Source organism: Balaenoptera acutorostrata, chromosome 7 (genome assembly GCF_949987535.1).
Source record: "Balaenoptera acutorostrata chromosome 7, mBalAcu1.1, whole genome shotgun sequence".
In the NCBI taxonomy this organism is placed as follows: domain Eukaryota; kingdom Metazoa; phylum Chordata; class Mammalia; order Artiodactyla; family Balaenopteridae; genus Balaenoptera; species Balaenoptera acutorostrata.
In genome coordinates, this window is record NC_080070.1 from 6,295,783 (window position 1) to 6,317,007 (window position 21,225).

The window sequence follows — 21,225 nt, forward strand, 5'->3', positions numbered from 1 at the left end:
TGAAGGGCGCCGACCGGGCACTTCACTCTGCCCAACCTGCCCAGCCCGGCCGCTGACTCCCCGACACCTTTTCATCCCAGCCTCAGCCGCTAGCCCTTTGGCCCCGCCCCGGCCCCGCCCCGTCGCCGCGCGCGCAGCTTCCCGGAAGCAGGGGGCGGGGCGCGCGGCGACCTGGCGCGCGGGGACTGACGGGAGCCACGTCTTTGCTGGCCGAGGACTGTGGCGCGGTTGGCGTCTGGGCGGCGATCCGGGGGCTGCTGGGAAGATGGCGGACTCGGTGGCCCCCCGATGAGGAGGCCGCGGGGGGAGCTCGGCCCCCGGGCCCCGAGACCGACTGAGGGAGCGATCTGCGCGGGGCCTGGGGAGCCATGTAGGGGTGGTGCCTGCGGGGCGGGCCGCGGGAGGGCGGCGGGAGTTGGTGTTGGCGACCGTGCCCACGGTCTCCTGGCATCCCCGGGCCGGGTGGACGTTGGGGGGGGGGGCCCTGACACCGCCGACTCCGCGCCCTGGCAAAGCTGCGCCCTCGGGCTCCACGGGCGCCCTCCAAGGTGGGCCCTGCGTTCTCGTTTCACGGGCGAGGAGGCTTGGGCAGAGAGACGAAGCCACTTGTCCAAGGTCACGCAGCTGGTAAGTGGGAGCACCCAGCATGGAAGCCAGGACCGTCCGGCTGCGGAGCCCGCGCTCCACCCTCCGTGCCGCCGCCGCCTCCTGCGGGAGGGGGAGGTGGTCGGGAGGGCGTATCGTCGCGGCGAGCTGGGCTCCAGGCTGGGCGCGACCACTAACCAGATTCGTGACCTCGGGCTTAACGTAACCCCCTCGCCTCTCGGGGCCTTGGTTTCTCCACCTGTGAAATCGAGGTAATGCCAGCCCTGCCTCCCTCCTCATAGGCCTGTAAGGAGGACGAGAGGCGATAATGCATGTGGAATTGCTTTGTAAATATCCCTACGCTGAGCACACTGAAGGATTACGATTGCTGTTTCAAAGGATGGAAGAAGGCAGAGAGGGGCGGGTTGGGAAGAGGAGCAGAGCAGTCAGTCACAAAGAAGGGTGAACGTGAGTCAGGGTTGCTCTGACCCCAGGCTCCACCGGATGGGGAGCGAGGTGAGGAGTAGATAGCTGGTCTTTCTCACCATTGGAGAATACCTCACCCCCTTTTCTGGGCCACCCCTCAGGGTCTCCATCACCCAACTCCATGCTTCGAGTCCTGCTCTCTGCCCAGGCCTCCAGTGCTCGGCTGTCTGGCCTGCTGCTGCTCTCACCAGTACAGCCCTACTGTCTGGGGCCCGGCAAATGGGGAGACCGGCCTCCTGGAGGAGCCCCCCATGCAGGCCCTGTGCAGGGGTTGCAGCGGCTTCTGGAACAGGCGAGGAGCCCTGGGGAGCTGCTGCGCTGGCTGGGCCAGAACCCCACCAAGGTGCGCGCCCACCACTACCCTGTGGCACTCCGTCGCCTGGGCCAGCTCTTGGGGTCTCAGCCACGACCCCCTCCCGTGGAGCAGGCCACACTGCAGGACTTGAGTCAGCTCATCATCCGAAACTGCCCCTCCTTTGACATTCACACCATCCACGTGTGTCTGCACCTTGCAGTCTTACTTGGTGAGGACGGTGTCTGGGGGGTGGGTGGGCGTTAACGGAAGAATAGAGAAACAGCAGAGGACCCGAGATCGCTGACAGAACCCACCTCTCGGGCTTGCCAGGAACGGCACATACGCCGCCACACTTGCTGCTGCATCCGTGGCAGACATCACGAGTCAAGCAGCAGGTGTTGCAGCTTAGCTAGGGTGCCACCCCAGGTCCCTTCTAATACAGCGCTCTAGGAAGCCCCTGCAATCTGTTACCACTGGCAAGAGATGAGAACTCACTTGCCGCCTTTGTATAAGGCCTTCCCCACAGACTGTTCTGATACCTTAGTTCACGTGGTATCTCACATTTCCCTAGTGTTTCCACGTGCTCTGTAGCAAACCTTCCAGCCCAGAAAACAGATGAGAAGGATTGGGAATTCATTAACTAAACTCCAGGACTGGAGCAGAGCAGAGCAGAGCAACTCCCTGTTGCTAGGACTGCCTCCTCTGACCCTCTCCTCCTCAGGCTTCCCATCAGATGGGCCCCTGGTGTGTGCCCTGGAGCAGGAGCAAAGGTTCCGCCTCCCTCCGAAGCCGCCTCGCCCTCTGCAGCCTGTCCTTCGTGGCGGGCTAAGGTTGGAAGCTGCTCTGAGCTGCCCCCGTGTCCAGCGGCATCCACAGCAGCACCTGATCCGCAGCCTGGCAGGTGCTGGAGGGGGTTAAGGTTCGCGGGGGGAGGGGAGCTGAGGCGGAGGCAGGTGGAGTCTGGTGGAGTCTAGTTGAGGGCTGGCCTGAGGGTCCGGTGTGACGGGCTGTTCTTCGCAGAGGCCAGGCCGGAGGATCTGACGCCCCACGTGATGGTGCTCCTGGCCCAGCACTTGGCCCGCCACCGGTTGCGGGAGCCCCAGCTTCTGGAAGCCATTGCCCACTTCCTGGTGGCGCAGGAAGCCCAGCTCAACAGCAAGGTGGGATTACCTCCCACCTTCCCACGCTCCTCTCCTACTCATCCCATCCTCAGACACCCTGGCGGGCCTAACCCCCATCCAGCTTGATTGGCTGCTTCTGTCTGCAGCAGACAACCCAGTTAGGCTCTCTGCTCTTTCCCGTGGGGTTCCACCTTTGCTCACACCCTCGCTGGCTTGTCCAGCTCCCCAGCGTGTATGCCTGGTTGTCTGCACTTCTCCACTCTTAGCCCCTGTCTTAGCTTGGTTGATCCCACTCTGCTAAGTCTTCAGGGACGGAACCCACAGCCACGTCTCCTCTGCTTGTTTGAAGACTAATCACGTGGCGCTCAAGCAGTGCTTACGCAGTTGCGCTGCTGGTGTGTATGTAGGGGGACTGTTCTGCCTTTACGGTGATGCTGTAAGCTTGCAGGCCAAGCCTCCCTGAGGTTCAGCTTGGAAAGAGTACTGGAGAGCCATTTCACGCTGGGTGATGGGCTGCTCTTGCCCCACAGGTGGTACAGAAGCTGGTCCTGCCCTTTGGGCGACTGAACTACCTGCCTCTGGAACAGCAGTTTATGCCCTGCCTTGAGAGGATCCTGGCTCGGGAAGCAGGGGTGGCCCCCCTGGCAACTGTCAACATCTTGATGTCACTGTGCCAGCTGCGGTGTCTGCCCTTCCGAGCCCTGCACTTTGTTTTCTCCCCAGGTTTCATCAGCCACATCAGTGGTGCGCAGACTGGAGGGCTGGCTGGGTCCCGGGGAGCCGGTGGGCAGGGGAAGCAGGGTGGGGGTCTGCAACCCCGTCAGCCTTGTCCTGCTTTCCTGCAGGCACCCCTCACGCCCTGATTGTGCGGCGCTACCTCTCCCTGCTAGACACGGCCGTGGAGCTGGAGCTCCCAGGATATCGGGGTCCCCGCCTTCCCCGAAGGCAACAAGTGCCCATCTTCCCCCAGCCACTCATCACCGACCGTGCCCGTTGCAAGTACAGGTGGATGGGGCAGCTTTGGGGAGGGGAGGGGAGCGGCCCGCAAGCAGCACGGGGTAGGCAAACCCGGGGGACCGTGTACTGTGCGCGCTGCTGCGCCCTAGGCAGTCAGAAAGAGCGGAGCAGCAAAGGCATTTCCCAGGGGCGTGGAACTCGGCGGGAGGGAGCTAGAACGAGTGTCTTGGGGGCCTTCCTGATTCCGGTGTTCCTCTCCCCCTCAGTCACAAGGATATAGTAGCCGAGGGGCTGCGCCAGCTGCTGGGGGAGGAGAAGTATCGGCAGGACCTGACCGTGCCTCCAGGCTACTGCACAGGTGAGCTCCGGGTGGGCCAGCGGCTCGCCAGGCTCGCCAGGACACGGAGCCTCCGCTGAAGGCCAGCGGCTCTTTCTCTCCATGCCCTGCAGACTTCCTGCTCTGTGTCAGCAGCTCTGGTGCTGTGCTCCCCGTGAGAACCCAGGACCCCTTCCTACCGTATCCTCCCCGGTCCTGTCCCTACACAACCCGCGACCCTGCCCAAAGGTAAGGGAAGAGGGTGGGAGAGCCTCGCCTGCCTTTGTAGATGGCGACTCTGAGCCAGTCACTTACTTCTCCTCCAGGGTGGTACTGATGCTGCGGGAACGCTGGCATTTCTGCCGGGATGGCAGAGTGCTGCTGGGCTCACGGGCCCTGCGGGAGCGGCATCTGGGCCTGATGGGCTACCAGCTCCTGCCGGTGAGAGCCCTCCCCACGCCCACACACTCAGCTAGTACCCCTCCCCTGGCCGGCCAGGCCCTGAGGTAACCTGCTACCCTCTCCCCCTGCAGCTACCCTTCGAGGAACTGGAGTCACAGAGAGGCCTGCCCCAGCTCAAGAGCTACCTGAGGCAGAAGCTCCAGGCCCTGGGCCTCCGCTGGGGGCCTGAAGGGGGGTGAGGGCGTGCACACGGGTTCAGGATGGCCCGCCCCCCATTGGGGGGTGGACAGTTTGCACTTTGGCTCCTTCTGCTTTGATTTGTCATTAAAGTCCCTTTCCTTCCCCGTTGCACATCTCGTTTCTGGGACAGAGTGGGCTGGATTCCGCCACCTCTCTTCCATTCATACCTGGCTGACACACACACACACCCACACACACACACACACCCACACCTGGCTGACACACACACACACACACACACACACACACACACACACACACACACACACACACACACACACAAGGCCGGGGATAGGTGGGGGCCGAAGCACTTTATTGCGGGGGGGCTGGTAAGGGGACTTTAAATTATTCACTTAAATAAAAATGAGGAGGGAGGAGGACGGGGAGAGCACCCCCCAGCCCCTGTTCCCTCTGTCCGTCTGTCCCTCGGCTGTCCGTCCCGGCAGCAGCTACACAGGCATGGGCATCTCATTGTACTCGTCCACACCCTCCCGCTCATCAAACACCGGCTCTGCCTCGTTAGCATCCAGCTGTGGTAGGGACAGAGTCGGGGAGGTTGGTGCTGAGCACGACCTCTCGGCGAGACCACGGAGGGGGCCGGTGGGGCTGGGGGAGGGGCGCGAAAGGCTTACGCATTTCATCTCTCGCTCGGTGAAGATGCGGGTGAGCACCAGCATGCGGAGCGGCACCGTGAGGAGGAGGAGGAAGGGGAAGGCCAGGGAGGCAGCCGTGGACATGACGGCCCAGAGCACGGCCAGGCAGAGCAGCTGCAGGGCTGTGAACAGGTGCATACGGAGGGTCCGAACCTGGGTGGGGCGGTGCAGGGCAAGACAGGTGAGCCCAGGCTTCTCTCCAGCCTCGAGCGCCCCGGTCCCCGGAGGGCCATCCAGGCCCGCCACATCCAGAGGCCGATGACCCCTCTCCCCTCCACGGGGGTGGGACGGAAGCGCCTTCTTGGGTGCTTACCGGAGACGGGTCTGCACAGGCTGAATGGCGGCTGGCCAGAGTGGGCAGATGGGGGGCTGGAGGGTGACCCACACAGACCAGGAGGGGGCAGAGGCATGGGGCCCTTCCCAGCCGGGTCTCACCTTCTTGACGTAGGTGACGTCCGGGTGGTGTTTGGGTGGCATGAGCAACAGGTGCAGCCGCTCATAGAACTGGATCCCGTTAAGGGACGTAACTCCCATGTACAGGAAAATCCCGAAGAGCACAGCCAGGGGTATCTGCCGGAGCAGATCCCCGATGACCAGGGAGAGGCCTGGGGGAGGAGGAGAAGGAGCAGCTGGCCCCAGGGCTCTCCACCCCAGTGGCCCCAAGACCCCTCCGGGAAGGCTGGGCGCGAGAGGTGGACGTACCCACAAGCAGGGCGACCAGCAGCCCCGTCACCCGCTGCTCCTTGACCTCCTGGATCTTGGGCTTGTCCCCGGGCGCCACAGCCTTGCTCATGACAGTCAGCGCGTTGGCATGCGTGACGGAGCGGACAGTGGCAGCAGCCAACCAGGGCAAGCCAAAGAGGGCACAGATGCCGCCCATGGCCACGATGAGCAGCAGGTCCAGGTGGAAGCCGGAGCCCTTCTGCAGCATGCGCTCCTTCTTGGAGATGATCAGCCTGAGCGGAGACAGGCACGCACTGAGCCCCGGGCCCAGCTCGGCAGACCACTGTGTCTTTCCAGAGTGCCCGGTCAGCCACCTCCGTCTGTTTTTGGAACCTGATGGTCCCTGCCTCTTCCGTCAGGGCGAGGGTTCCATCACGGAACTGAGTCCTATCTGGCCCTCCCCACCCTCCTGGACAGCTTCCAGCCCGTACTGTGCCTGTCCGAGCAACCGTCAGTGGGATTTTCTGCTGCCTACAAAGTAAACTCCAGCAGCCAGCCTGCCGGGGGCTCCAGCCCCTCCACGCAGCAGGTCGTCCCCGTCTGCACAGCACCCCGCCTCTGCCAGGACCACTCACGTGGTGATCTGTGTCTCCATGAAGATAAGGATGAAGACCAAGATGGCGGGCAGCAGGCTGGCGACCATCATCCACACGGGGAAGGAGCTGTGCTCCCCCAGGGGGTTGATGACCCAGCCCCGCTTCTCTGGGGCAGTCACTGAGAATCCGCTGGGCACGCTCAGCTTCTGCGGGGCAGAGGGTGGGGCCGGGGGCGGGTGAACCTTGGAGGGAGTGCCCTGAGCTGCACTGGGCAGGGTGGACGCTGAGGGCGCGCTGTGGGAAAGGCCTGGTGTCTGCCCAGTTTAGAGGCAGCTCTGGACTTGGGGGCCTGGAGGGGAACATCCAGAGTCCAGCACCGCCTCACTGCTGCGTGCGCTCCGCCGTACCTGGGTATAGGTGTCCTCAATACTGTAATCCACAAGCACCATGATGAGGATCGCGATGGGTACCCCAAAGTCCCCGATCACTCGCCGTACCTGCGGGCGAGCACCACGCTCAGAGGCCCCACGCCTCGCTCCGGCCCTGACTCCGAGTCGCCCCCCTTCCTGCCCCCAGATCTCGCCTCCCTCGGGCCTGCCAGCCCACACACCCGGCCAGGGAAGAACCGGCTGTTCTTGAATTTGCGCAGGAAGAAGGCGATGAAGAAGGTGCCAGCCATGAGCACCAGCGACAACAGGGCGGTGTTGGGCTGGCCCCGGGGCCTCCCCTGCCTGGACGGCCCGGCTGAGCTCTCATTCCTCGGCCCCAGCGTGGCCCCTGCTCCTGCCCCAGCCCACGTGGCGTTCTCGCTACTGTCTGCCTCGGAGCTGTTGGAGACCGAACAGCCGTGGAGGGGATGTTCCTGGAAGATCTGGGGGGAGGACAAAGGATTCCATCAGCTTAACTGGTGAGACATCCGGGACTCAGCTATGTGCTGAGTGGGACAGGTGGGGCTGGGGGTGGCTGGCCTGCCCTCAAGGAGCTTGTCTTGATTAAGAAAATGACCCAGGTGACAAGATGTGAGCACAAGACAACTAGGAGTTAAGAGAGGGGCTGGTCTGGGACTTCCCTGGCGGTCCAGTGGTTAAGACTGAGCTTCCAATGCAGGGGGTGTGCGGGTTTGATCCCTGGTCAGGGAACTAAGATCCCACATGCCACCCGGCGTGGCCAAAAAATTAAAAAAAAAAAAAGAAGAGAGAGGGGGGTTGGTCTAATTTGGGAAAGCAGCTGCAAACGAGGCTCCAGCCAGGCCTGGAGGAGCAACACAGGGAGCGTGGTGGACCTCGGGGCACTTCTCCTGATCCTGACACAGACGCAGACATGGGTCTGATGCCCAGACTGTGACCCTGTCTGTCATCTTGCGGGCCTTTCCCTTTGACGTTCTGGATTGTTCGCCGCTTTAACAAAAGCACAGGGACTTCCCTGCTGGCACAGTGGTTAAGAATCCACCTGCCAATGCAGGGGACATGGGTTCGAGCCCTGGTCCGGGAAGATCCCACATGCTGCGGAGCAACTAAGCCCGTGCGCCACAACTACTGAGCCTGCGCTCTAGAGCCCGCGGGCCACAACTCCTGAAGCGCGCGCACCTGGAGCCCGTGCTCCGCAACAAGAGAAGCCACCGCAGTGAGAAGCCCGCGCACCGCAACGAAGAGTAGCCCCCGCTCGCCACAACTAGAGAAAGCCCGCGCATAGCAACAAAGACCCAGTGCGGCCAAAAATAAATAAATAAATAAAGTTATTCAAAAAACAAAAAAAACAAAAGCACATATTACCTTCGTTATTAAAAATACGTGAGTCATCCACCTAGATAGTCAGCCTCACAGGTAATGAAATAATTGCAAAGGAAGCTCATAAGGATCCCCCTTTTCACATCTTAAATTTTTGAAAATTTATTTCACAGAAGATACTGTGAAATATACGTCTCATATGCTGTGAAGCATGTGTACTACTTTTGCAAGAATGTATTTGCAAGTTAAAAAAAAAAACAAAACGTGAGTCTTTAAGACTGATCTGAAGCCCTGGTGTATATGTTGGTGACAGGGAGGGAGGGAGGGAGAGCGGGGAGGGGGTGGGGGCAGGAGGAAGGACCAGCCTAGGTTCTGCGGCTCCGTGGGGCAGCCGGGCCTCACGCTCGGAGAACAAAGGGGCAGGACGCCCCCGGCTTCCTCCAGTCCCAAAGCCTGGCCCCTCCTGGGCCAGGTCCCGTCGGACCCACCCACCTTAACCAGCTTGTAGAAGGTCTCGTAGATGAAGATGAGGGAGATGAGGAAGGCGAAGATCTCCTGGGTGAAGCGGGAGACGAAGCGCACCAGGAAGCTCCCCTCCAGGGCCACCATGAGCAAGGCCAGCAGCACCAGCCAGAAGCCAATCCACACGCGGCCCACCAGGTACTCCAGGTTGTTGCTGCTGCAGAACTGGGGCGGGGTGGGCAGTCAGGTTCGGAGCCCGGGGCGGGCTAACAGGGTGGCGGGGAGTGGGGGGGGTGGGAGTGTTCGGGGAAGAGGAGGGGGAGCTGAGCAGGGCAGGAAGAACCAGCCCGGGTAGCCCGTGGCCCCTCACCGAGAAGAAGGCTTCCTCGAAGACCAGCAGGGGCCCCGAGAAGCCGATCACCAGCAGCGGCTGGGCCCCCAGCAGGCAGAAGATCACGCCCTGGATTGCCGTGGACATGATCAGCTCCGATACTCCAATCAGGTCATGCGTCTTCTCTCCTACGGCGGCAGAAGCCAGCTCAGGGGCTGGCGGCCGGGGGCACCCGTGCGCTCCCCGCCCCGACCCGAAGCCTCTCCTTACCCAGCAGCCCCCCGAAGGTGATGGCAGGAGACAGGGCCGCGAAGTAGATGAAGATGACGGCGGCCAGGCACTGGGGGTCGAGCGCGTCTCGGAAGTCGCTCAGGTAGTGGGGATAGCGGCGCCGCACATCTCGGATCAAGCCCCCAAAAGGCCGGCCTGTCCGCCGAAGGGGATCGTCTTCCACCGCACCTGCTGCCTCTACCATCTGCAGGAGCGCTGCAACCCGGGCCTCCATCAGGGCGCCCATCACAGCCCTCTTCCTCCTGTCCCGCTCTCCTCCGCGTACAACAGACCACCCTCCAGCCTAAACCCCAACCCCACAGCCGGCAGCCCGGACCTGGCCCCCGGCCTGCACTGGCCCGTACCCTTATCTTGGGCTGACTTGGGCTCCAGCCCGGCCCCCGGGGGCAGCAGCCGGCCCTGCTCCTCTCGCTTCTTGAGCATCTGGCGCTGGAAGTGGGCAACGGATCGCAGCAGCTCCTCGCCCTGCACCTCCGAGGGCGGCAACACCACGCTGCAGTCCAGGAAGGCGTTGATGGCCGTCAGCAGGTCCTCCCGCTCGTCTGCCAGGTAGGCGGCCTCGTGGAATTGCTGCCAAAGCGGGACCGGGGCTAGTGAGGACACGGGACGAGGGCCGGGGGGCCTGGGGCCAGGCTGGGCGAGCTGGGTGGGGGCATCCCAAGTGGGCTCTGGGGCACGAGGCCCGGCCGGGCGGTGGCTGACCTTGTCGGACATGAGGGTGGAGATGGAGCGGCCGATCTCGTGGTAGTCCATGTTGGCGCTGCTCGGGCCCAGCAGCAGGAAGAGGAAGCGCACGGGCACCGGCACCTCCAGCACCGCGTCCAGCTCCGCTGCCTCCCGCAGCCGCACGAAGGCCATGGTGGGGCGGGAGAGGAACTCCACGCAGCCTGGGGGCGTGCAGCCGGCATGGGCGCGGGAATACCGGTCGCCTCCCGGCCCCCAGCGCAGGGGCGCCACCGAGGCGGGCCCGGCCACCCGCACCCTGCCCCCCGAGCTCGCCCCACATACCCACAAGGACCACCGTAGCCTCGGCGTTCTCAGGGATCTTCTCCAGAAGCTTCAGCTCATGCTTGGACTTGGAGCGGGTGATCCCAGCCGGAGGAGCTGGAGGAGGCAGCTCGCGCTGGGGATGCAGGAGAGCAGAGCTCAGCCTGGCCACCCCCCACCCCCGGCCCCGCACGTTCCCGCCCGACTCGCTTGTGGTCCCGCAGCCGCGGTGGCGGCCGGACCTCACCCAGGCAGGGTCACTTTCTCCCCTCACCTCTCGCTCCACCTCCAGCCGGGTCTCGGGAACGCCTCCAATGAGAGGCTCGGTGACGTGGGGGTCGCTCTCGGCCCCCTGGCCGTGGTGATGCCCCAGCAGGGAGCCCAGGGAGCCGGCCGAGATGTTGCGGGGAAAGGAGAAGTCCTTCTCGTCACTCGGGTGGCTGGTGGGGCAGCAGGCAGGAGGTGAGGAGGGGCCGGCGGCCGGCGCTGGGCACAGGCGGGCGGGCAGGGTGCGGCGGGTGGTGCCTCACCTGTGTTTCAGCAGCAGGGCCCTCAGCACGTTGGCTCTGTCCTCGGCCTTGATCTGGTCAGAGATGACCATCTGCTCCACCACCTGGTGGGCCACGCCAGGCAGGGTCTGCTGGTCCAGGTCCAAGAGCACAGCCCCTGGAATAAGGACAACCCGGAGGGGCCCTCATCCCCAGGCAAGACGCAAGGGCGGGGATGGGAGGGAGGGAGGGAGAGCGGGAGCGAGGGCAGCCAAGTAAGTGTGGCCCAGGGATGGAGTACCAGCCCAGGAATCAGTGAGCAGGGCCCAGCTCTGCCCGAGGCCCAAGTCCCACGGCCTCTCTGACCCATTTCTTCCAACCCCCCTCTCCCCGCAGGAATGCTGTGGGGCTCAGCAGAGGCCAGGGAACCCCAGCCATCAGAGAGGGCACCGGGGCCGGGCCCTGCCCAGATGCCCCTTCCAGGAAGCACGCAGCCGCAAGTGCCCCGGGCCACCCACTCGGCCTAGACTGCTCTCCACTGCCACCAAGTGCCTCCTCTGAGTGAGCTGCCTCCTCTGACTGCACTCTAGGGTCCTAGTTCTGCCCTCTGGAGCACGACACAGCCGGTCTGCGGCCTCGTCCCCGTGGCAGCCCTGGAGCCATCTGAAGACGTCCCCCTCCAAGTCCAGCAGCTGCTCAAGGACAGTTTCTAGATCTCTCCACCCCGTCACTGCTCTGAGCTGCCATTTCATATAGAAATGAAGGTCCTTTCAAAAGCCACCAGGTCATTTTTCCATCAAGGTCAACTCACAGGAACACAGAACTAAAGAACAAACAGAACCGAAGGCCCCCCCCAAGCAGCCAAAACCGAGATCGCAAAGCCTGGCGATAAAGCACCCGCATTCTGGCAGCTTACCCCAAGCCCTCAAGCCTCACTCAGAGCCTAGTTAGTTTCTGCTAGTTTGGAAATAATTCTGACAGCAGGTTTCTGAGTCCTCAGCTGCTTAGAAGCAGGCCTGCTGACAGCAACTGGGCGCGATTCCCCAACAGGAAGGAGGAAACAAGCAAACAGCAGAACATCAGACACAGAGCTCGCGAATCCTGCATCCGTGCTCATGCAGTCAAGTGTACACAGCCCTACTACAGGTTAGGTCACATTCCCCAGAATCTCTAGAATTTCAGAAAGCATTCCACCAAAACTGTTTGACAACATTGTAGCATCCAAAACATACCAGCTTCCGTTATCTGAAAATATCACTTAGAGAAGCTGCTTGCTGAAGATGCCAGACAAGAGAAGAGGGTCAGTCCTGCCCTGCAGTCACCCAGTGACAGAGCCCGAGGAACGGCAGGCATCGTGAGAGGTGATATCATGACAGGAGATGCTCCCTCCTGGGCTCTGGTGACATTACACACCCTGTTGCTCAAGAAAAATGTGGGACCATGTGGTCCTCAGAGAACGGGCTCGGCGGGCAAAGGGAGCTCCTGGGGCGATGATGGGCAGGGGGTGGGGTGTGGGTTACCGTGGGCCAGGGTCCGGCGCAGCTCCAGGAGGCTGCGGAACGAGAGGGAGGCCACGTGGGGCTTCCCCCAGCGCTCTGTCTCCTCCTCCACATCCTCCTCGAACTTGATCCAGCGCGCCGTCTCCCGCCACTGGGGCTCCTGGTTTTTGTCCAGCAGCAACTCATTCAGTTCCACAAACACCTTGGGGTGAGATGAGAGGGCATGGCAGGACGGAGGGCACAGGGCACAGGCATGGAGCCTGGGCGAATTATTAACCCATATGAGACTGTCCCTCGTCTGTAAAATGGGAGTAATACCACCCCCATTACTAGTGTATAGCACAGGGACCTAACGTATAGCACAGGGATCTAGACTCAATATTTTATAATAACCTATAAGGGAAAAGAATCTGAAAAAAATAGATATGTATGTATGTATAACTGAATCACTTTGCTGTACACCTGAAACTAACACAACATTGTAAAGCAACTGAACTACAATAATAATAATAATAAAAAAAGGGCTCTAACGAGGGCTAAAAGAAAAAGTATACAAGACATTTAGCACAGTATATGACTCTTAGTAACTGTCTGATGAATGGTCACTACACACACACACACACACACACACAAACTGAAATTTTTTTTTTTTTTTTTTTTTTTGGCCTCGGCACGCAGCATGCGGAACTTCCCTGACCAGGGATTGAATCCATGGGAAGTAAGGAGTATTAACCACTGGACCACCAGGGAAGTCCTACATTGGAATTCTGTAGGATTCATTTATATGCATTCAAGAACTGGCAAAACTAATTGAGAGTGACCGCAGAGCGGTCACCTCTGAGGGTGGTGACTAGGCAGAGGCCTGAAGGAACTTTCTGAGTGTGGGAAATGTCCTAGATCTAGGTAGGGTTGGCCAGGTATTTACACGTGCAAAGTGTCACAGAGCTGTACGCTCAACCCGAGTGTGCTTTACTGTGTCTGTTCAACCGCAATAAAAAGGTTACCAAAAACATCCACTGCAAGGGTCAGGATTCAGGACCAGAGCCCTGGAGTCTAAGGTGGGCAATGTCGCTAAGCAACTGAGTGGCCTTGACCAGTCACTGCCCCTGATTTATTGCTGATGCCGCCTGGGCCATCATCCTCACAGGTTATGGGAGGGCTGGATGAGCACAGAGGTGACTGGATTCTGAAAAATGAAACGCGCTGCTCCACAGAGCTGCCTCTGGCCCAAACGGTCCTCAAACACCTCGCTGCCAGCTGCCAGCAAACGGGCATTTAAAAAAAAAAAAAAAAAAAGAGAAGCCGACCTGTCTAAGATGTGAACCAGAACTGTGAGGCCCACACCAGCAACAGCAGGTAATACCGTAATAACTGGGGACAGACGGCTACTAGACTTACTGTAGTACACATTTGGTAATATGTTTAAATGTTGAATCGTTATGTTGTACACCTGAGGCTAACATAATATTGTGTATCAACTATATTTCAATTAAAAAAAAAACACTGGGGCTTCCCTGGTGGCGCAGTGGTTGAGAATCTGCCTGCCAATGCAGGGGACACGGGTTCGAGCCCTGGTCTGGGAAGATCCCACATGCCATGGAGTGACTAGGCCCGTGAGCCACAATTACTGAGCCTGCGCGTCTGGAGCCTGTGCTCCACAACAAGAGAGGCCTCAATAGTGAGAGGCCCGCGCACCGCGATGAAGAGTGGCCCCCACTTGCCGCAACTAGAGAAAGCCCTCGCACAGAAACGAAGACCCAACGCAGACATAAATAAAAATAAATTAAATAAATAAATAAATAAATAAATAAACAGGAGCTGTTGTTTTAAAAAAAAAAACAAAACACTGTTTGAAGATGTGTATATCGCAGTCTTGTGCAGTGTACAACCTTCAAAACCATACATGGCAACCCTGGTGCTCGAGATTACCGCAGGTCCGAGAGGGGGCGGGGGCTGTGGTGAGAAGACGGATGGGGAGATGCTGGAAGACCGTGAAGCGGAGAAATTACCTCGTGGGGCTTGTGGGGGGCCCGGGGCCGGGCCCGAGGGGTGGGGCCAGGCTCTCGCCCTTCCCGGCCACTCTGCACAGACGCTTTGGCATTCTTCCGCACCAAGTGTCGCCGTACCCCAGGAACGTCCTCAAACCGGTGACCTGTGGGCGGGGTGGGGGGGGGGGGAGGGTGGAGGGACAGGGTCAAGCGCCCCTTCCTCTTACTCCCACCCTCGTTCCCAGCAGCTCCGGGCTTGGCCCAGGCCCAGCACTCACTCTTCATGAGGTCTAGGTCGGCCGTGGCCAGCGTCTGGGCCTCACTCTCGTCCGTCGGGACCCGGGGCAGCAGTGCCTGCTCAGCCCCAGTCATGCTCCCGATGCGTCTCCTCTCCTGCAGATTGTAGCTGCGGTGCCCAGGCTGCGCTTTGGCCGGGGGGCGCCCAGAGGCACCCCCGTCATCACCTCCCGCTGTGACACTTGCCACGGCCGCCACCTCTTCCACCAGGGCTCTGGACAGACAAAGCAGCCGTGAGCCTGAGAAGGCGGGCCCCTCCCCCTCGGCCGGGAGCCACACAGGAGGGACCCAGGAAGGGGACCCCGCTGGACCTCACCCCTCCTCGCTCCCCACTCTCGGTAGGTGCGGATGTGAAAGAGTGAGGATTCTGCAAGCAGACTGCCGCATCTAAATCCGGCTTGACCATTAACTGGCTGTGCCACCCAAGCAATCACACAAGCCACCCGGAACATCAGCTCAGCAGCAAAGTGGAGCTGAGGGCAGCCTCCCCAGGTGTGGGGAGAGTGAAGTCGGAAAAGTACCCAGAGTGGGACCTGCTTCCCCTCCCAGGCACACCCCTAACAATGGACTCGAGGTTCACAGGGTCCCGTGTTTCTAACCAAGTGGAGTAAAGTACATGGAAATGGGCCTTTGAAACTGTAGACACCCCACCCCTACCCAACACTCATAAGGAGGATATGAACCCCTGTCCCTTACAGATGCCAGCTTCTGCTCCTGTCCCCCAAGCTGCGATGCCTCCTTTCTCTCTGCCACTGCCAGTGGGTCCCTGTCCCTGCCGCACCATTCCTAACCGTTCTCCCGGCATCTCACCTCCCACAGCTCCAAGCCCCCATCCCCTGCCCATGACCAGTCCCTCCTCTGCCAGGCTTTCTCCACCTACACGTACCTTCCGTGCCCTCGCTTCTGCTCGCACTCCTGCCCACAAATCTGACCCACTTTTCCAACGCCGTGCTCTCTCTGGGGCTCTGCCACCTCCTCCTGGCCGTCCAGCCACCTGCAGGCCTGCGCCCCCAGTGCAGACGGCCAACGTGGACCCAGCTCCATCCACACTGTCCTATCTCCCCAGCCAGTCTGTGCCGCCCTGGAGGGGCAACTCGCCCTTCACTTCCCCAGGTCCTTCGCACTGCCTGGCACCCAGAAACCAACAGGGAGGTGACAGTAGTGACCTTGAGACCTAGTTCAAAGTGATTTCTTCCAGGAAGGCTTCTCTGGCTAACAACCCAACTCCAATCACCTACTGGTACCGACACTACACCTGAACCAGGTCGTCTGGCACAGTGACTTGTTCTGATACCATTTCATGAGACCACAACCAGGGGGGACTGGCAGCTCCCCAAGAGCAAGGGGGGGTCTCCTACTCCTCTCACACCCTTGGGGTCCCGGGGGTGCTTGGAGGTCACCCGTCCGGTCCCTGATCCGGGGTTTGATGCCGTTCCACCTGAAGCCATGGGCGGGGGGGTGGCAGGGGGTGGGAGGAGGCGGCTTAGACCACACAGCTCTCCCGTGCCAGGCTGACCCATACTTCAACTTCCGTTCACACCACCCTTTAATCCCTGCTACCACCCTGTGAGAAAAGTTCTATTATTCTTGGTTTATAGATGGGAAAACAGGCTCAGAGACACTGTGACTTGTCCAAAGTCAAATCGCAGCGGCAGGACTGGGATTTCTGAACCTGTCTGAGGACCTCAAGGCTCTTGCTTTTTTCCCCACCTCAGCTCACTAGTGCCGGCACGGGAGGTCCCTGTTCGGGGACACTTACCCAGTCTGGGCCCCTTTGGTGGCCCGGGGAGCTGCCTCGTGGTGGGGCAGCATTGGAGGGGGAGACGGACTGGTCGTTTCCGCCTTCCGGTCCGCACCTTCATCCTCCTGGAGAAAGAACTAGAACAGGGGCCCGTGTGAGCAGGTGAGGCCAGGCCAGGGGTCCCGCAGACATCCCCAGGAGCCCTGCCCCCGCTCACCTGCACGGAAGAGGGTGTGGACGCAGGGGACAGCTGGGTGAGTGCCCGGGCCCCCTCGGCCTCACTGGCCTCATCTTCCTCTTCCTCGCCCTCCTCGATGGTGGGGGTCTCCCCAGTCGGGGAGGTTCCAGGGCGCCTGCGCGGCTTCCGTCCTGGGCCCTGGGGTACCTTTCGGCGCCTGGCGTCGGGAGGCAGGTGGGTGGACAGCGGGTGGTGGATGTGGTGGGAGGACTGCCGGTGGTCTGCAGGGAGGAGGGCGCTTGGCTGCCGGCGGGCACGGCTCCCCGCTCAGCTGGCCGGCCCCCAGCGCTCCCCCCCAGGCCCCCGACTCCATCCTGGCTCCATCCTGGCAGCCAGAGCACCCCTGCCCACCCCGCTCGCCCCCGCCTCCCCGAGCCCCCTCACATTCAAAGTCTGCCTCCCCGTAGCTTCGGCCCGGCTCCTCCCCTCCTCGGGACCCGGCCTCCTGTAGGATCTCCTCGAAGCGCTCCACGCCCAGGGTGCGGTGAAGTTCATCCTCCTCCTCCTGCTCAGGGAAGCCAGGTGTCACAGGGCCCAGGCTCTCCGGCTCTGGCTGTGGAGAAGAAGGGGCGGTGAGAACGCACACACGGGAGTCATTCCTCGAAACCCCACCCTGCCTAGCGGCAGAGTCCAGTACCACCACACACACCCCACCCCCGGCTGCCCTCCCCTCGAGTGCCAGGGACTCGGGACTCAGCATCCACCCCCCCAGCAGCCCGCCCCCCAGCTTCCGGGCTCTCAGGACCCTGGCTGGGCGCATTCCAGTCAGTTCTAGGGCAGATGGAAAGTGTCTGCCCTGGAAGCCTCAGCAGAAATCCTGTGTGTCCAGCCCGCAGGTCAAGGTCGGGTGTGTGATCTGGGCCGTTCACATGGCTGATAGTAGTGAACGCAGCCCCTGTGCTCGGGGACAGCGACTGAGCCTGAAAAGTAACTTCTGCAGGCGCCGGAGCTAACTGACCCGGGCTTGGTCTGAATCAAACCAGAGCCCAGCTCCCGGACGGGGATGCAGCGCTCCACCTTGTGAGGAGAGGCCCCCGTTGGCAGCGGGGGCAGCCCACCGGCACTGAGTCCGGAGCCCCGGCCCTCAGCCGCTGCGGGCCCCGCCCTGCCCCCACCCTCACTCCTCCCACCTGAGTCATACTGCAGGAGCTGCGGGACCGGCCGTGGTGGCGCTTCGGAGAGCTCAGCCTAGCTGAGCAGCCGGCCGCCCAGCCCACGGCCTTGGTCCAGCCCCCCCCACCCCTCCCCCTCCCCCCGCCGGCCGTCTCAGCTCCAGGCACCGCTAAATATTTGCTCAAGAGCTTCTGGACTTGAAGGGCATCGAGATCTCCAAGGGCAGGGGTACCAGAGCAAGGAAGAGCAAGGGGGAGGTAGGCTGGGAAGAAGGGCGGGCCTTGGAGAGTCTCGGAGGTGGGGTCACGAGCAGCTGGGGGTGGCAGGGACACTGGGCACGAGAAGATGCAGGGGTGAGGAGTCTGCCTCTCCCCAGCCCACCTCCGCAGCTCTAGCCCGGCTCCCCCCGGCACTGGGCCTCACTCTCACCAGAATTAGCACGCGGGCTAGCCCGGGGCGGGGGGGAGGAGGGTCAAGAACCCCTCGCACCTGAGGCTGCAGGAGGAAGTCCATGGCCGGCAGGGGTGAACTCGGGAGGGAGGGGGAGGGGACCGGCCGGCGCCTCTTCCTGGTCACGTGCCCCGCTGGGCCAAAGTGACCAATAACGGGCTGATTATGGCACTGGGGTTAATCATTAGCCTTCCCAGGAAGATGGGGAGGGGGACTCGTGGGGCGGTGGCCACGTGGGGGCCAGGAGGGGCGGGGCTGAGTGGCACGTGGGGCCGGGGGTGCAGCGGTCTGCCCAGAGCCACCTCTAAGACCCAGTCAGAGGGGGGTCTCTGGCTTAGAGACCCAGGCTTCCCAAAGTTCCTCTCTCTCTGAGGCTAAACAACCACCCGGGTCTTCAGGACACAGCCTCAACTCCCTCCCTAGGACCAGAAGCTGTCTGACACCCACCCCCCAACCGATACCTGTCCCAGACCCAGCGCCCCACGCAAGGCCCAGAGCGGGGATGGCGGTGCCCCTCCCAAGTCCCTCACAGGCTCCCCTCCCAGGCCTCTCGGACACACACGCCCCTGTTTGACACAGACCCGCACCCTGGCCAGAGCCCCGGGGGTGATGGTGGAGAGGGACAGAGGGGCAGCGGGAAATACTCACAGTGCGGAAGGAATCTGCGCCCGAGGCGGGGTGCCGGGGGGCGCTGCTCATGGCCAAATCCTAGCCCTTCTCGCTGTAGCTGCGGCTTTCAGGGCAACAAGGCGGCGGCATAACCTGGGGGGGTGGCGGGGGAGGAGCAATCACTGTGTGAGAGAGGTGCCAGGCCTGCAGGGGCACCCCAACATTGCACAGCCAGGGGAGGGCAGGGCACGGGGGCTTCACGGAAGCCCGCTGGCCACGAGGGGTCTCCTGGTTGCACAGGATCCTCCCAGACTATGAAAGGCCTCAGAGTGGCCCTTGGAGGGTGGGGGGAGCAAAGAGAGTTATTTATGGGAAGAAAAGAGAGGAACAAAGAGAGACAGAGGCAAGGACTGAGGCACAGGAGGCCACAGAGGGCCAAGGGACTAAGCGGAGTGAGGGGGAGAGAGCCGGGGGTGAGAGATGCTGGGGGAAAAAAAAGGCAGACAGGAGTCAAGGCCCAGACCTGGAGAGAAAGCAGCAGAGATCAGGGAGGGGAGACAGAGGAAGCAGGGAGGAGAGGCCGAGCCAGAAACGGGAGCGGTGGGAGCGGTGGCCCAGTGGTGGCACGGCAGGCTGAGGCGGCCTGAGACCAGAGAGGGCTGTGCTGCGGGGAGTGAGACACCCCTTGAGGCAGAGACGACGGGAGGATGAAGGAAGGGAGAAAGAGAGCTCTGGAGAGAGCCCAAAACAGCAAGCAATGGGGCTGTTCATGTGCCCCCTCCTCTGAAAAAAGCCCAGCCCCGAAGTGTGGCCGGGGGGGGGGGGGGGGCGGAGGCTCCCTGGGGGAGGGGCAGGAGCCCAACTCCACTCACTCAGTGGGAGGGAGGAAGGGAGGCTCGCAGGCACAGGCCCGGCACGGCTTTATAATGGGGGAGGGGCACGTGACGACCAGAAGGAGGGTGGGCACAGAAACTCTGAGGTTCTGCCCTCAGGAGCAGTCCCGATCCCTCCCCTCCCCAAGCCTGGGGCCAGGAAAATCTGAGTGGCAGGGCTGACGCCCTCCTGACTCTGACTGTAGGGGTGTCTGGGGAGGACACTGCGTGGGGGGAGGGCAGCAAAAGAGCTGCGGTTAGGGAACCTGATCAGTGCCAACTGGGGTACCTATTCCTAGTGGGGGCAGTGCTGGGGACACCCAAGGCTCTGCGATGGCAAAAGTACCGAAGCTCCCCAGTGTGTCACTGGGGGGTTGGGGTTACCGGATTTAGGGCCAACTCGGGGGTAAGACAGGTCAGTGCAGGGTCAAACAATGTAGGTCTGGGGGTCAGTCCAGGGTGGGAAGCCTGGAGCAACACATTCCTGGCCGGTCTTCCAACTCAGCTGACTGCCCTCTTCACCTCCCCCTAGCAGGCCCTCCGCCAGGGCAAGTCTGGTGCGGGGGAGAGGGGTGCTGGGGGAGGAAACCCGCTCTGGGAAGGAGTGCCGGCACCTGCCAGCGCCACACTCCCCGCTCCAGGCTGTGCCCTCAGTGTGCTCCTCCATCCTCCCCTCCTCCCTTTACCTCCGCCCCCGCCTTCGCCCCCGCCCCCACCATCCCAGAACACAAAGCAGCCTCTGTCCAGAGCATCGGTGCCGATAATCCGGGCTGGGGGCACATTCCGGGGACCAGCCCCGACCGGCCCGGAGGATTAGCAACTCTCCCCTGCCCAAGGGATTAGCACTCCGGACCCCCTTGGGGGGGCATTAACCACCCCCCAGGTGAATTCGCACATTCCACAGCTCTTCGATGTGGGCCTGGCGGGAGTGGGGAGCGAAGGGAGGAGGGAAAAGTGGACCCTGGATTTCAGGCGGCGTCGCCCCCCACACCCAGCACAGAGCTCCCCACCCAGACAAGCCAGCCCCCCAGGAGCTAGGTCGAACTCTCCGCGCTCCCCTTTCCCATCCCCACCCAGCTGCTCCCTCTTCTGCCTGACCCCTTATCCTGACCTGACCCGCCAACCCCTTCCCGGCTCCGCCTCCCAACCCCGAGATCGGGGGCAGAGGCTTGGGGCAACTCCTGGGCAGGGCACCCTGGACGGGCCTGAAGGATAGAGTAGGGGACCAAAGGGGAGGGGTGTCTTCTTGGAGTCCGCCCAGGAGTTGGGAGGGCCGGCGGCGCCTCCCAGAGAGTACCCTCTCCTGGTGGCAGGGGGCGCGGCACCCTCGCCTTAGGGAACTCTAAGAAGCGGACCCTGGATCCCGCTTCCTACCAGCAATCACTCCTCTCGCCTCCCCATCCTTCTCCCCAAGACCTCGCTTCCCCGCGCCCCAGTCTCCGCCCTTTCCTGCACTTCCACTCCCTCCCAGCTCCGAGTGCCGAGTTCCCCCCTTTCCTTTCCCCTCCCTTCCTCCCTCCGCGGCCCTGGCCCTCCCCCTCCGCCACCTCTCCGCTTACCCGCTTCCTCTGGACTTCGTGCTGCAGGGGTCTCGGGGTCTCTCCCCCTTCTCTGGAGCCCTCGCGCGCTCCCGACGACTCCCCCGTGCCCACCTTGGGGCGCGCCCCCGTCGCTCCCAACTTCTCCCAACTCAACTTTCCCCCGCGCCACGGCCAGGCCAGCCCCCTGCGTGCGCGCCCCCTGGCGCACCGTGCGCGGCCCCGCCGCAGCGGGTTGGGAGGCGCGGAGTGGGGGCCGAGACCCGGGGGCGGAGGCGCG

General features: G+C 62.2%; 2 protein-coding genes across 6 annotated transcripts; one reads left to right on the forward strand and one right to left on the reverse strand.

The window, feature by feature from the left end:
* The first annotated feature begins 173 nt into the window (after positions 1–173).
* Positions 174–4,506, forward strand: FASTK (Fas activated serine/threonine kinase). 5 transcript variants are annotated; one of them, XM_007165395.3, is made up of 11 exons: positions 378–627; positions 888–1,053; positions 1,173–1,595; positions 2,088–2,267; positions 2,387–2,526; positions 3,018–3,231; positions 3,333–3,486; positions 3,711–3,802; positions 3,895–4,009; positions 4,087–4,201; positions 4,294–4,506. In XM_007165395.3, the coding sequence occupies exons 2-11, from the start codon at positions 918–920 to the stop codon at positions 4,399–4,401; spliced, it is 1,677 nt and encodes a 558-aa protein (XP_007165457.1). In that variant the 5' UTR covers positions 378–627; positions 888–917; the 3' UTR covers positions 4,402–4,506. The 5 variants fall into 5 exon arrangements, with proteins under 5 accessions (XP_007165458.1, XP_007165457.1, XP_007165455.1 ...); XM_007165393.3 differs by having other exon boundaries at positions 379–627; positions 3,333–3,492; XM_007165396.2 differs by lacking the exons at positions 378–627; positions 888–1,053 and adding an exon at positions 174–370 and having other exon boundaries at positions 3,333–3,492.
* A 194-nt stretch (positions 4,507–4,700) lies between these two features.
* Positions 4,701–21,151, reverse strand: SLC4A2 (solute carrier family 4 member 2). Its single transcript, XM_057550543.1, has 23 exons — positions 20,967–21,151; positions 18,575–18,688; positions 16,748–16,916; positions 16,343–16,584; positions 16,144–16,262; positions 14,366–14,598; positions 14,109–14,251; positions 12,121–12,301; positions 10,643–10,778; positions 10,387–10,552; positions 10,134–10,248; positions 9,828–10,012; positions 9,470–9,695; positions 9,105–9,320; positions 8,874–9,022; positions 8,534–8,728; positions 6,925–7,185; positions 6,722–6,811; positions 6,354–6,520; positions 5,758–6,011; positions 5,491–5,660; positions 5,035–5,208; positions 4,701–4,932 (listed from the first exon to the last, which is right to left on the reverse strand). The coding sequence occupies exons 2-23, from the start codon at positions 18,623–18,625 to the stop codon at positions 4,852–4,854; spliced, it is 3,723 nt and encodes a 1,240-aa protein (XP_057406526.1). The 5' UTR covers positions 18,626–18,688; positions 20,967–21,151; the 3' UTR covers positions 4,701–4,851.
* Positions 21,152–21,225: the final 74 nt, after the last annotated feature.